We start from the raw sequence: 15,185 nt of genomic DNA on the forward strand, positions 1-15,185 counted from the left end.
GTGGTTTGGAGGTGTCCAATGTCCTCTCTGGTGGGGCCATGCTGTCTGCCGGACCCAAATGGATGTCTTCTGTCTGGCTGCAAACTAAAAGGCAGCAGGTCCAGTAGAGAGGTGGTCCTTAACGGCAAGGCAAGTAACACAATACAGAGATGTCTTGACTATAGGAGCTACAGTTTACGCTTCAGGGAGCCTGCGCCCACTTGGATCGCCTCGCTGTAAACATCCAGGGAACTTAGCGCTGGGATGTTGAAACCTGTTTAAGTGCGAGTGTGACAAACATTTGTTATTTCTCACTTCTCACCAAAACATCAAGGCCTTGCACCCAATTTCTTGGCTATCGCTGAAATCAAAGACAAACAAAACCACTCCCGGCCCCTGCCCCTCCTGCCTTTGACGGAGGGTGAGCAGAGTAGCAAAGCGGCGGAAAGAGGGGACTGAAAAGCGGTATTCCACTTCGACGAGGGAGGCGGGTTCTTTAATTCAAGCCTCAACAAAGTTGTCAAAAAGGGAGACGAATAAAAAGAGAGCCGACTTCAGAGAGACAATCTCCTAAGTCCTGAATTGAGTGTATGTGTTTATTCACCCAGCTAATAACTCTGTACAGGGGGCACAGTCTTACTCTTTACACCACACACACACGATCAAGTGGAAAGGGATGAGACGTCACTTCCAATTGCAACTCAATTCGAAAGTCTGAATGAATCTCATTTGCCTTCCCTTTAAATCCAGTGGCCTGTGTAGGCTGGCTGTTATCCAAATTCCAGAAGGAAAGAGAGGCTTATCCTAACCCCCCATACTTTAATTGTCCACACAGAGACATTACAGAGCGTGGCGGGCTTAAGGGTGAAAAGTGTGAGTAGATTAAGACTGCAAACACAGACCTTACTCTGCTACGGGCACCGTGTGACAGCGTATGCCTGTGTTTATGTGGGATAATCTATAATATATGTTAATTCTGATCCTTTTAAAATCAACTTATACTGCAGGTATTATTACAAGTGCCAAAAGCACCCATTATTCAACTGTATTCATTGAAGTAGAAGAAACAAAGGTTTTCTGAATGTAAATTTTTACTTACACTTTTTCCAATTAAAACCACAAACTTCAATGAATTTTAAGGGATTTTATGTGATAGACCAGTGACCATAAAGTTTCCTCTTTTATTTTTGCAATAAAAATCTGAAAAGTGTCTCTTGTTTGTTTCTTCGTCTATAAAATGTTTTGTGTTCAATCTAATCTCATCCAACTTTATCTGCATAGAGCTTTAAAACAACACAGTTAATTAAAGTGCTGTACACAGATATAAAATAAAAAGTAAGGCATGAAACCTGAAAAAAGGTGATAAAAACAAACAATAAAAATGTATTGCACAGTTTAGGGATATTGACTGAGAAAACATGAGCACTTCCAAGTTTCCTTTTTGAGATAACACGAGGGAGCATAGGACTGAAGCAGATCAGACAAATACTGTGGGGCATGACGGCAATTTTAAAATGATCTCTGAAACAAACAGGAAACCAGCAGGGATAGGTACCAAATTCGGTACTTTTATAGGAACAGGGCCAATTCACTCAGTACTACCAAGTACCGATTCACGTAAAATCAAAAGGTACCATGTTTCGGTAGCTAAACGCATCATTGTGACACTGAGTGAGAGGAAGAGTGGGCGATTTTCTATGTCAGAAAAGAACACAGCATTGCACGCACAAGAGCGTAATGACATCAGTAGCCACTGGTGCCATCAACAAAGCATGCGTGATATGTAGAAAACTCTCGAAAGTATGGCTCCACTTTCAAAATGCAGTGCAGATTACGCTCGCTGCAATATTCGTGACGCGAAGTGCAGGGCCAGCGGAGGGAATACTTCTAATCTGAGGAAGCATTTGTTTTAAGCACAAGATTTTTCTCAAGGCTGAAGAGCAATTTTCATCAGCCTCAGATATACAGGTCCTTCTCAAAATATTAGCATATTGTGATAAAGTTCATTATTTTCCATAATGTCATGATGAAAATTTAACATTCATATATTTTAGATTCATTGCACACTAACTGAAATATTTCAGGTCTTTTATTGTCTTAATACGGATGATTTTGGCATACAGCTCATGAAAACCCAAAATTCCTATCTCACAAAATTAGCATATCATTAAAAGGGTCTCTAAACGAGCTATGAACCTAATCATCTGAATCAACGAGTTAACTCTAAACACCTGCAAAAGATTCCTGAGGCCTTTAAAACTCCCAGCCTGGTTCATCACTCAAAACCCCAATCATAGGTAAGACTGCCGACCTGACTGCTGTCCAGAAGGCCACTATTGACACCCTCAAGCAAGAGGGTAAGACACAGAAAGAAATTTCTGAACGAATAGGCTGTTCCCAGAGTGCTGTATCAAGGCACCTCAGTGGGAAGTCTGTGGGAAGGAAAAAGTGTGGCAGAAAACGCTGCACAACGAGAAGAGGTGACCGGACCCTGAGGAAGATTCCAGACCTTGGGGGACCTGCGGAAGCAGTGGACTGAGTCTGGAGTAGAAACATCCAGAGCCACCGTGCACAGGCGTGTGCAGGAAATGGGCTACAGGTGCCGCATTCCCCAGGTCAAGCCACTTTTGAACCAGAAACAGCGGCAGAAGCGCCTGACCTGGGCTACAGAGAAGCAGCACTGGACTGTTGCTCAGTGGTCCAAAGTACTTTTTCGGATTAAAGCAAATTCTGCATGTCATTCGGAAATCAAGGTGCCAGAGTCTGGAAGAAGACTGGGGAGAAGGAAATGCCAAAATGCCAGAAGTCCAGTGTCAAGTACCCACAGTCAGTGATGGTCTGGGGTGCCGTGTCAGCTGCTGGTGTTGGTCCACTGTGTTTTATCAAGGGCAGGGTCAATGCAGCTAGCTATCAGGAGATTTTGGAGCACTTCATGCTTCCATCTGCTGAAAAGCTTTATGGAGATGAAGATTTCATTTTTCAGCACGACCTGGCACCTGCTCACAGTGCCAAAACCACTGGTAAATGGTTTACTGACTATGGTATCACTGTGCTCAATTGGCCTGCCAACTCTCCTGACCTGAACCCAATAGAGAATCTGTGGGATATTGTGAAGAGAACGTTGAGAGACTCAAGACCCAACACTCTGGATGAGCTAAAGGCCGCTATCGAAGCATCCTGGGCCTCCATAAGACCTCAGCAGTGCCACAAGCTGATTGCCTCCATGCCACGCCGCATTGAAGCAGTCATTTCTGCAAAAGGATTCCCGACCAAGTATTGAGTGCATAACTGTACATGATTATTTGAAAGTTGATGTTTTTTGTATTAAAAACACTTCTTTTATTGGTCGGATGAAATATGCTAATTTTGTGAGATAGGAATTTTGAGTTTTCATGAGCTGTATGCCACAATCATCCGTATTAAGACAATAAAAGACCTGAAATATTTCAGTTAGTGTGCAATGAATCTAAAATATATGAATGTTAAATTTTCATCATGACATTATGGAAAATAATGAACTTTATCACAATATGCTAATATTTTGAGAAGGACCTGTACAGCTACAATTCCTGCATTCAGCACCGTTAATACGCCTGCATCCGTTAGGGACTCATCGTCTGCAGCCAGCAACATGGCTGGGTTTTATTTGTGCATTACACTGCGTAGTCAGTTAAGGGATTTCCTGTTGAAGAAATTTTTGAAACAAGTTAGATGTTACAGATGTTAAACAGCTGGATGTTGTTTTGATATATTCATTAAAGTTTATATATTGAGAAATAAATATGCTAAATTTAATTGTTTTTGAGATTTTATTATAACACAAAATAACATTTATTACCACATAAACACACACAAAAGTACCGAAAACTGGTACCATTGAGTACATGTGAAGAGTACCCATCCCTAGAAGCGAGTAAAGTGACGCTAAAACTGGGCTAATGTGCTTGTGTTTTTTTGTACCAGTTAGCAGTCGAGCAGCAGCATGTTGGACCAGCTGGAGACAAGCAAGTGATGCCTGACTCAGACCAGATCAAGTTCACAAATGTTCTCTAAAAACACTTCTTGAGGTTTTCACACAACTGTTTTATTTACAGGTAGTAGTACTCAAATTAGTACTTAAATGTGATGACTTCTAAAGGAAGTTGGTTGTGCTGGATTTTATTTTGTAGTAGGAGATTAAGGGGGCTAAATAGAAATGTACCCCAGATTTTTCTGAATTTTATTCGTAGAAGAAATTTCAGAAATTATCTATGACCTAAAAATCCCATCAATATAAATTGTAGTTTGTGAAGAAAATGTGAAAAATTTAAGGGTTATGAATATCTTTAAAACATACTGCGTCATTTTTGGATGTTACCATCTGATGAATACACTTACCAAGTATGGAGACCTTACTTAGGAACTCTTCGTACATCTTTCTCTTTCTCAGAGTGCTACCCTGCAAGATAAACACAAAAAACCCATTCACTGATTGATACAGTCCTAAATCAACTGGTAGCGCAGCAGTTTCAAATAATTGCTTCATTATTCTGCTAAATACTGCAGTCATTCTTGGAGTGGCTCGGTTTCAAAAGGTACATTTTGATTTATTTTGCAATGCTTTAATTTTTCTTCTCCCACTTTTATCACTGAAGGATTAGCAAAAGTAAGAGTCAGCAAAATTTGAAATGAGTTGTTAAAATCTAAAATTATTTGAATGGTTACTAGTTTTCTGTATCTTGGTGAACATTTCCAAATGCTATCAGTCACAGAGTAAGAGACGTCTAGTGCCCATAAGAAACAAACTACAATTCAAGGTTATTTAAGATTAACACATTGTAGTTCATGGGGTCATGCTTAAGGAGGTTTGCATGAGATATGAGGTAAAGATTATTGCATGTGTGTGTGTCTGTGTGTGTGGCCTGCCCCACCCATCAGGCAGGGGACTTTCCCCCTCCCTGGCTTTGCCGTGAAAATCAGGTGGTTCGTGACAAATCCAGACCCAGAGACCCCTTCCTCAACTGTGTTTCTACTTCACTGCACAGAGCCACTCAGGGAGAGCAGGAGCATTAAGAAAGCAAAATAAAAAACTCTAGTGAGGGCAGATGATCTTCCACCTCGTCCTCCCCCCCGTTTCTTCCTTTTTGCATATAGAAGTGATATATGTATTGAGGCTGGGGTGTCATCAGCACAAGTGCTTTAGTCTCGCTGCTGCCTCTAATTTCATTTAATTTCACATTTTCTCTTTAAAGGGGAGAAAATCTTCTCAAGTGAGTCAACGTCAAACTGAGGATTGTAAACAACTTGATTAAAGGAATTCTAGACTGCTCTGCCTCCCTCCTGGATAAATGATTTGAGTGTGTGCAGGCAAGTCTGTTTTTAGTTCTGCCACTTATGTTCTGCTGCTATCTGAGCAGGGACAAAATTTTTAGCATTACGTGAACATGTGCGCGACTCTTAAACTTTCACATGCACATTGAAACCCACACCAGTCAGCACTCCAGTGTTTATAGCCTTTTTGCAATGCTTAAAGATTTTAAATGCTTGCCATGCAAACATAAAACATATACAGTAGGTTTGATTTATGTGACTGCAGTAGGAACAACAGAGTGGGCCCAAGTAATGTCAGTAATGTAGGATCTGCATTTCCAAAGGTTACCAAATAAAAATATGACACTACTGAATATAATACTTTCTTGCAACCATCTTTATTGGCATCTACCCTAATCCGTCTTGTCTACGTGGGAGGGCTTCAGCACACGACTATGTGTAAAAATGTCCTACTTCTCTTCGACCTAATGTCTTTGCCATTCATGTGGTTAAAGATGAGCCAGCCTTTTGGTCTGTTTGGTGTCTTTGAGGTGGAATCACCAAAGGCTTGAGGTGTGGAGCGCAGCCACACTAAACCAACTGTATCTTAAGCCCCATCTCTATCACCTTCATGTCTGTCCAATATGAGACACCTCCGCTCCCTCAACCTTCATCGCTCCTTGTTTCTTGGTATAATTTGCCCTTGTTTCCTTTCGCCTCGTGTTCTATTTGTTGACGCTGGCCTGTTAGTTTGATTACGGCTCTGGATGTAATTGTGTCTGTGTAAATACCAAGATGACACAACAACGCTGGTGTTGTATGACTGATGGGAACACAATGGGGAGAGTGTGTTTACTACAAGGACTGGTATTACATTGTTTGCTCAACTCTTGAATAAGGAAAGTGGTGGGATGTGTGGGTGTGATAGAGTTTGAAGGGCGCCTTGGTTTTGCTTTACAACATCAATGACATATTACATTTACTATTTATCAACATGCTTATTGTTGATAACGCCACAATTATTATGATAAATCTAATTATATGAAATTCACTTTACTTTTAAGCATAGAGTACGATCTACCAAACTTTATTTAATAAATCTGTAGCCTCCCCTCCCTCCCTTGTATCCAATGTACAAACAGTGTACAGTATTTTTCCAAATCATTACCTTTTTGTTTGTAACAATTTCCAGATAATTTTTCTTTTTTATTGAAAAGTAATAGTTAGAGATGCACCGATATAAAAATTGAGGCCGATATCAATATCCAATATTAATATAGCTGTTACGGCCGAAAATCAATAATTACCGATATTGTATATCATATATATCTCACTATCCTTTCAACACAGTGAAAAAACAACCACACCACTGACATTACTTCTTTGTTTCAGTTAAACACACTACAGTCCTGCACTGCATCACTATAACTGTTACGTCATGTACACGCATACACAAACAGCAACAAGATGGTATTAAATATTATTAATATCCCGATATGTTAAATAGCCTAATATGCTCAAAACTTCAGCCGATACAGATGTCAATGCCCATATATCGTGCATCCCTAGTAGTAGTCACCTTTAATCTTACATAACTACATCATTTCCAAATCAACAGACCTGTCATGAGGAGTTCCTCAGGGTTTCGTTCAAGGGTCTGCCTCGTTTTTGTTATACATTTTTCCATTAGATCAGATAATTCAGCAGTTAAGTTGTCTTTTTTCTAACAAATGGTTAAAGTCTCAACTATTGCAAGAGACAGCGCCGTCTCTGCTATTAAATATCAATTTAGCAATTTGATTTAGGATTCTCACAGAAGCCCCAAATCAGAAATGTAGGCACAAGCTTTGTCCCTAGAACATCATTTAAGCCAATTAAGATGAACTAGAACTCTGCTGCGAGACTCTATGTTGCTCAAACATAGAAATTAATCTAACCACAGCTTTAAAGCCATGGCACTGCTAACCAGCTAGGTTTAGAATGAATTAATAACTTCTGTTTTACTGTATGTTGCTGTGTTTTCTATTAGATTACTTTTCTGTGAACAACCTATTTAAATAAATTTTTTTGAACACAGATTTAGCTTAAATGTGGGTGAATTATTTCAGCTCCCAGGTAAAGTTTCACTGATAAGACTTAAAAAACATCATGCAGGCTTACAGGTCCTTCTCAAAATATTAGCATATTGTGATAAAGTTCATTATTTTCCATAATGTCATGATGAAAATTTAACATTCATATATTTTAGATTCATTGCACACTAACTGAAACATTTCAGGTCTTTTATTGTCTTAATACGGATGATTTTGGCATACAGCTCATGAAAACCCAAAATTCCTATCTCACAAAATTAGCATATTTCATCCGACCAATAAAAGAAAAGCGTTTTTAATACAAAAAACGTCAACCTTCAAATAATCATGTACAGTTATGCACTCAATACTTGGTCAGGAATCCTTTTGCAGAAATGACTGCTTCAATGCGGCGTGGCATGGAGGCAATCAGCCTGTGGCACTGCTGAGGTCTTATGGAGGCCCAGGATGCTTCGATAGCGGCCTTTAGCTCATCCAGAGTGTTGGGTCTTGAGTCTCTCAACGTTCTCTTCACAATATCCCACAGATTCTCTATGGGGTTCAGGTCAGGAGAGTTGGCAGGCCAATTGAGCACAGTGATACCATGGTCAGTAAACCATTTACCAGTGGTTTTGGCACTGTGAGCAGGTGCCAGGTCGTGCTGAAAAATGAAATCTTCATCTCCATAAAGCTTTTCAGCAGATGGAAGCATGAAGTGCTCCAAAATCTCCTGATAGCTAGCTGCATTGACCCTGCCCTTGATAAAACACAATGGACCAACACCAGCAGCTGACACGGCACCCCAGACCATCACTGACTGTGGGTACTTGACACTGGACTTCTGGCATTTTCTTCTCCCCAGTCTTCCTCCAGACTCTGGCACCTTGATTTCCGAATGACATGCAGAATTTGCTTTCATCCAAAAAAAGTACTTTGGACCACTGAGCAACAGTCCAGTGCTGCTTCTCTGTAGCCCAGGTCAGGCGCTTCTGCCGCTGTTTCTAGTTCAAAAGTGGCTTGACCTGGGGAATGCGGCACCTGTAGCCCATTTCCTGCACACGCCTGTGCACGGTGGCTCTGGATGTTTCTACTCCAGACTCAGTCCACTGCTTCCGCAGGTCCCCCAAGGTCTGGAATCGGCCCTTCTCCACAATCTTCCTCAGGGTCCGGTCACCTCTTCTCGTTGTGCAGCGTTTTCTGCCACACTTTTTCCTTCCCACAGACTTCCCACTGAGGTGCCTTGATACAGCACTCTGGGAACGGCCTATTCGTTCAGAAATTTCTTTCTGTGTCTTACCCTCTTGCTTGAGGGTGTCAATAGTGGCCTTCTGGACAGCAGTCAGGTCGGCAGTCTTACCCATGATTGGGGTTTTGAGTGATGAACCAGGCTGGGAGTTTTAAAGGCCTCAGGAATCTTTTGCAGGTGTTTAGAGTTAACTTGTTGATTCAGATGATTAGGTTCATAGCTCGTTTAGAGACCCTTTTAATGATATGCTAATTTTGTGAGATAGGAATTTTGGGTTTTCATGAGCTGTATGCCAAAATCATCCGTATTAAGACAATAAAAGACCTGAAATATTTCAGTTAGTGTGCAATGAATCTAAAATATATGAATGTTAAATTTTCATCATGACATTATGGAAAATAATGAACTTTATCACAATATGCTAATATTTTGAGAAGGACCTGTATGTCTAAACAATATGACAACGTGGTTGAAAAGTGAATAGTGAAAAGATTTCCACATACAAGACATCCATAAATCTACACATATGGTTGAAAGATGGCTGAGGTTGGTGAAAGGGCTCACCAAGTCTGACTTTCAATTTTCAAGATATTTTTGTTGGCTAAATAAAGCACTGACCAACATCAAATATCCCTAAAATATGTCCATGCTGGACCAATTTTTGGATGGAAGTTACTACACTGTATGTCCTTTGTTCTGTAGTGAACAACACTTGTAATCATATTTCTATCAATTAAGACCTTCATCATTTCAGCATTTCATTTTGAAGCATGTTTTAAATATGCACTGCAGTGTTTCATCTGTCAGACACTTTGTTGTAGCTGTGATTTGATTTTTATTTACTTCAGTTTGCTTATGTTGTTTCATTCAGGGTACTCATCTGTTTGCTGTTCGAATCCGAGACAGTGGTCCCCTTCGCAGGGAATACCATAATAATAGAAAACAGATTAGTTTGTTAGCATAAGCTTTTTTGTTTGTAAACAAAATCCTGTAATCAGGTAAAACATACAACCGTTTGTTGAAGCCAGTTCTGTGTGATACACTGATTTTTTTCACACATTACATAATCAAGAAAGTCTGATGTTATTTTGCAAATGAACAAAACTAATTCTGAACACTTCTGATCTTTGCCAGGTTGTGAATCAATTGGGGCTCAGTTATGCTAATGCGACCATGTTTATGTGCACTTTTCCTGTTTTGTTGCCAACTAAAATTCACATTAGCAACGTTCACCTGTTTCCACACACTCATAGACAAAGGGTGGTATGGGTTTTGTTATTTTGTTAGAGCACATTAACAAACGACAGTTAGGAAATATTCAAAAGTTTATTTAAACATTATTAAGGGTGGTTAAGGGGTAGTTCCACTGTTTCTAATTTGTCATGGATGTTAGCGTATCTCAAAATTGGTCTTGTGTGGGTCTAAAACACATTTTGTGAAACATCAAGTCCTTTTGCATATGTGGTGTACATGTATGACTGGGATCTGGGAATAAGAATGAGATTTCCTTTTATTTTAGCTTATTTTAAGAATGCTGTAAAATTGATATCTTAAGTCAAAAATGCTGTTTTTATTCGTAGAAATGTCATAGCAGGGATCAGATTAAAGCAATTGATATCATCAGACCATTCGGGTCCCTTGTGTTCTCACTGTGCCTTAATGAAAAGATTGTGTTTTTGTCCACGTTGTGTCCTAACTTGAATATTATCCAACATCCATCAATCCATTTTCAGTACCCTTCTTATCGTTTTTAGGCTGGACCCTATCCTAGAACTCAAATTAGCTTAACTTGTCTTACTAAATAACAGCTTAGTGCTTAGTCTTAGAACACTTCAGCACATAGAAAAAATCATGTAAGCAAAAGTTTGTACAATTCTACATTCTATTTGTTTGGCTTGAAATCAAGTGGATAAGTGACATTTTAAGTGTTAAATATCACTTTATCTTAAAATTTGAAGATTATGAAGACAAAGAGGACAGTGGAACAGATGTGAAAAAATCAAACAAACAACAGTGCCAATGCACCTTTCAACCTCAGCGCTAACTAGCTGCGGATCCAGAGACTCAGCGTAAGTTTTTACTGGGAAACACACATATTCTTACACAAAGAGAGAATGCTCATTGTGTTGGCCAAAGATACTGCCAGAATACCACACTTTATAAAAACAGCTTTACAAATCATTGACAGCAATAATTAACTACAGGTTCATGTAATTGAATTCTATTTTCAACCCCGCCACCCCCTCTACTTGCTGCTGCTGGAAAGAACGAAGGAATGAGAGCTGCAGAGAGCGAGAATGCTCTCAAAGAAAGGTTACCAGGGCGGATTGGGCCGTCACTTTAACTATGCGCTTAAGAGGTGACATGAGTGCTAGGCAGATTTCTGCCAACTTTACAATGAGCTTAAATTCCCCTTCTCAAAAAAAAAAACCCTTCTTCCACATCCACGAGCTCTGAAAACTGAAATTTCACTGCTGCCAATGGCAAAGTTTAGTAAAAACACGGGAATTAGGAAGGTTAATTGGTGTCTGACTAATTTATTTGAAATAAAGTGTTAGGAACGTCTGAGGTAGTGTTTAGCTGGACAAGGGTTCTGACAGAGATATACTCAGACATGTGCAATAATTAGTCATTCTAACGGAACAAAAAATATGATTGTGAGTGTGACAGCCAGGGCAGAGCACCTAATGTTTCCACTTTAAACATTTAGACATTCCTACCAGATAAGCTCCTGGAGTGAGAAGTGCATGTACAGGCATTAGAATTGACCCTTTTTCTCCTATTCAGCCCCACACACTCACTCTCCTCTTTTACTTTTTTCCCTTTTCTCATCTAAGGGGAGATCTAGGGAGATATTAAAATGGGAGTCTAGGCTCCTGTGTGTGCATGCACCTGTAAATGAAAGCGAGTGCTGTAAGTGTTTAAGGAGTTTTAAGGAGCTAAGTGGGAGGAAATATTGGATGCAAAAGAGCATGAAAGATGAGTGTTGAGGACCAAACACGGAATATATGAGATATGTGCTCACATATATCATACTTACTTCAAAATTCAATCACAGTGTGAATATTATTCTGATATTTGTTTTATATTATTCTGTGTTCTAAATGTTTAATATCTATCTATTTATTAGAATTTTAAATTGTAGCCTATATTAGACTAAAAAGAATAAAAGTTCAATAATGTTTTAATAGACCTTGTTTCACAGCAACATGGCTGTGTGGAAGTGTTTCATATCCCTTGAACTTTTCCACATTTTGTCACATTACAACTAGAAACTTAAACACATTTTATTTTGATTTTATGTTGCAGAGCAACACAATGTATGCATAATGCAGAATACAAAGTAGGAGAAAAATAATACATGGTTTTCAAAATTATTTACAAATAAAAAAGCATCCCACTCTAGCAGTAAGAAAGCCTTTAGTAAAATCCAGTATAGGCCACCTGTGTGTAATTTGATCTCATAATAAGTAACGACATTCCACATCACCGTGAACACACCCTCCCAGTAGCAAAGCATGACGGTCGCTGCAATATGATGTGGGGATACTTCTCTGCAGCAGAGGCAGAAAAGCTGGTCGGACCTGATGTGAAGATGGATGGAGCTGATTACATGAAAATCCTAAAAGAGACCCTCCTGCAAAATAGCTGCAAAATAGGAACTGAATTCCATTAGTCTAAAGTCTTGCAGCGTTTGACAGGTTTTCTCTTGTATTTAACTTCATCCATCTTCCCATCCACTCTGTTCCTGTTGAAGAAAAACTTCCCAAGACATTATACTGCCATCACCATGTTTAACCATAGGGATGATGTTTTCTGGTGCTGTGTATTTATTCTGAGATGAATTTATACACGGAGGGACTCCAATTAATGTGTTATGGATTTTATTAAGGAGTATCAGAGTAAAGAGGTCAGAACACACATACGACCCACTTTTAGTATAATTTCCCTTCCTTATGAACTAATTTGTGTTGCCCTGCTGCATACATTCTTAAAAGGTTTGTTGACGTTTGTAGTTCTAATGTGACAAAATGTGAAATACTCTGTTTCCAATTCAATAAGAATTTTATATTTAATTAACTAGAATGATTTTTAATGTATTGTATTTTATTTTTTAATACACAAAACCAAAAAGTGCTAGCTGTATAATGAAGTTGTTCTTAATGCTAGAGATCTGGTAGCTGGGGAATTGTTGGCATTCAGTGTGTTACCAGAGTTGGTACTTCCTGATATCACAGAGTATACTTATTTCAGTTTGTTGGCATACATACCATGAGGATGCGGCGGTAGCTGTCTCTGTCGATGCCCCACAGTTTAAGATCAGTCTTGGCCTTGACGGTGGCAGCTCTTGGAGTCCCATAGATCAGTGCCAGCTCGCCAAAACTTCCCCCCTCTCCAATATTGGTCACCAGCTCACCATTCACATACACCTGCAGAGATAAAAACAGAAAAGAGGGATGGACAGTAAATAAGATTATCTGTTTCAAAGAATGCCAACAACTGGCAGTTGCACCCGGACTATTGCAGTCCTCACAAAGCCATTGACTTTTTTATTTTTTCTTCTACTCTAAGCCATCAAATGAGATTATCTAAAAGGGCATCCATCATACCTTATATCTCTTCATTTCTCCTTTATGCTGTCTCTTTTATGTCTTTCTTGTGTTCTGGAAGTCATGGTAGTTAGATAGATGTGCAAACCTTTTCAGGTCTATCCTCAAATGAAATGCATACACACCCACCCCGATAATTGCTTACATCCACACACATGCTGCATTTATACCAGCCGGTGGAGCTCTACAGACAATACAACCTCAGTGAGGCTCATAGATGCCGTCTCTGGGGTCGTTATGGTTTCAACTGTCAACATGCTATCCACTATCTTGTTGACTTAATAACACAGAGAGAAAGGAGGGAGGGAAGCAGAAGGTGGGTTTATTCCTCTGTTTCCTGCTGTGAGCTGCCAGAATTGTTGGAAGTCATTATTCAGACTCTGAGGGGAACCACAAGGGACCCATCCGTCACTATAGGCTGGATTAGGTTCAAAGGGATGCACAGCGCTGACTGTGGTTACGTCAAGCCACAAAAAACAATTATCAGAACGTTGCAAAAGCGTTACATCAGAGCGGACCAATGGGGGCATTTTTACAACAGTTTCCAATCCTGTACTCAGGTAGTAATTATTTTGTCTTTATGCTTGTACTTGCACACTTATTATAGGTTTCATTCAGCTCCCCTAAATAGTCCCTTTAAGTTCATAAAACAGAAAAAGGGTAAACTTTAACTTTTGATAACAGTACGTGCAGCTCTAGGAAGAAAGATTGAAATAAAGAATGTTTTGCAAATGTCCTAGAATTTTATAAACCTAAATATTTCACTAAATATGAGCAGAAACTTCAGTGGCTAATAGCAGATAAGAAACAAAATCAAACAAAATAAATCAAAAGCAAACAAGAATAAAGCATGAATTCATGCTTATTGTTAGTTGGCTTCACAGCTTTCCAACATCCTGAACTAAATCAAGAACAAAACAGAACTTTCTTCTGCAAAACAAAAGTATGTTAAATGTACTAAACCTAGTGCTTGACAATGTTCTTCCTATAGACAAAAGCCAATGTCTTAAAGTAAACAGATTTGTGTGCAGACATAGAGGGGATTACATTAGTAGCAACTTTCAGGCAGTTTATGAGATGCTGGCAAATTTACACCCCTGTCTAATGAGAGACATCTCCACACTCCCATAATCTCTGCACTGTCCTTGACGTAGTTTAATGCCAGGGCTGTGGCTGGGAGGCAGCCGCTGTCTGTAAGGGATGGATGAGAGGGATATGAGGTGAAATGGATGTAAAAGAGGGCGAGGTTTGGCAAGGGAGGGATGGGAGTTTGAGGATAGTCTTCCCACAGCTCTGGTGCAGACAGAAAAGACTGTGGGAGCAGATTCACTAGTGAGCAGTACACATCTGGTGTGGCACATCGAAGGAGGAGCAATCAAGGCAGAGCAAAGCTGCAGCTGCGTGACGGTGCAGCTGTTGAGCTGAAACAACTTTATGGAAAACCTTAGGAGCAAGTGGAAGTATAAACATTCAAGCTTTGGATATGGTCAAATAAAATGCAAAAAAACAAAAACAAATCTATATAAATAACTAGTATTTCCTACAGTGATAGGACAAAACCTTTGCAGTATTCCACGATCAACTCCTGGAGGTATCATAGCAAAGCTGAAGCAATTGGCAACACCAGGAACTAATAACAAAATTGTTATGTAAATCTTTATCTAACACTTAAGCTGAAAATTTTCCACAAAACTGAATGATGTTTTGTGGAAAATTGTGGCTCACTTCTCTTTCACACGAATCTCTGTATAATTCAGGTTACTTATCTAATCACATCAACAAGACACATCTAAAACAATGCCAGTCAAAGCAGCGAGACTATCAGGTATTTAAGCTGGAGTCCTTCTATCAAGGCACCATATCAGAGCTTTGCTTCCTACTTTCAATTTAGGATGGATTACTGATGTTGGAAACCTTAAAAAAGCTCACCAACCTGCCTCTCTCCTTTTACCCAGTTTTTTTTTCTCGCTGCTGTAAGTTGATAAGGTC

General features: G+C 39.5%; 1 protein-coding gene across 3 annotated transcripts in view; it reads right to left on the reverse strand.

Moving 5' to 3' along the window:
* LOC124863744 (cAMP-dependent protein kinase type I-beta regulatory subunit) overlaps window positions 1–15,185 on the reverse strand; it is a 105,396-nt gene that overhangs the window by 21,719 nt on the left and 68,492 nt on the right. For all 3 annotated transcript variants that reach the window (XM_047358208.1, XM_047358209.1, XM_047358210.1), the window contains 2 exons: window positions 12,858–13,016; window positions 4,357–4,417 (listed from right to left, as the gene is read on the reverse strand). In XM_047358208.1, coding sequence (XP_047214164.1) covers window positions 4,357–4,417; window positions 12,858–13,016 — 220 coding nt within the window. The remainder of the gene's footprint in view (window positions 1–4,356; window positions 4,418–12,857; window positions 13,017–15,185) is intronic.

The sequence above is a fragment of the Girardinichthys multiradiatus genome, chromosome Y, assembly GCF_021462225.1.
Source record: "Girardinichthys multiradiatus isolate DD_20200921_A chromosome Y, DD_fGirMul_XY1, whole genome shotgun sequence".
Classification (NCBI taxonomy): Eukaryota; Metazoa; Chordata; class Actinopteri; order Cyprinodontiformes; family Goodeidae; genus Girardinichthys; species Girardinichthys multiradiatus.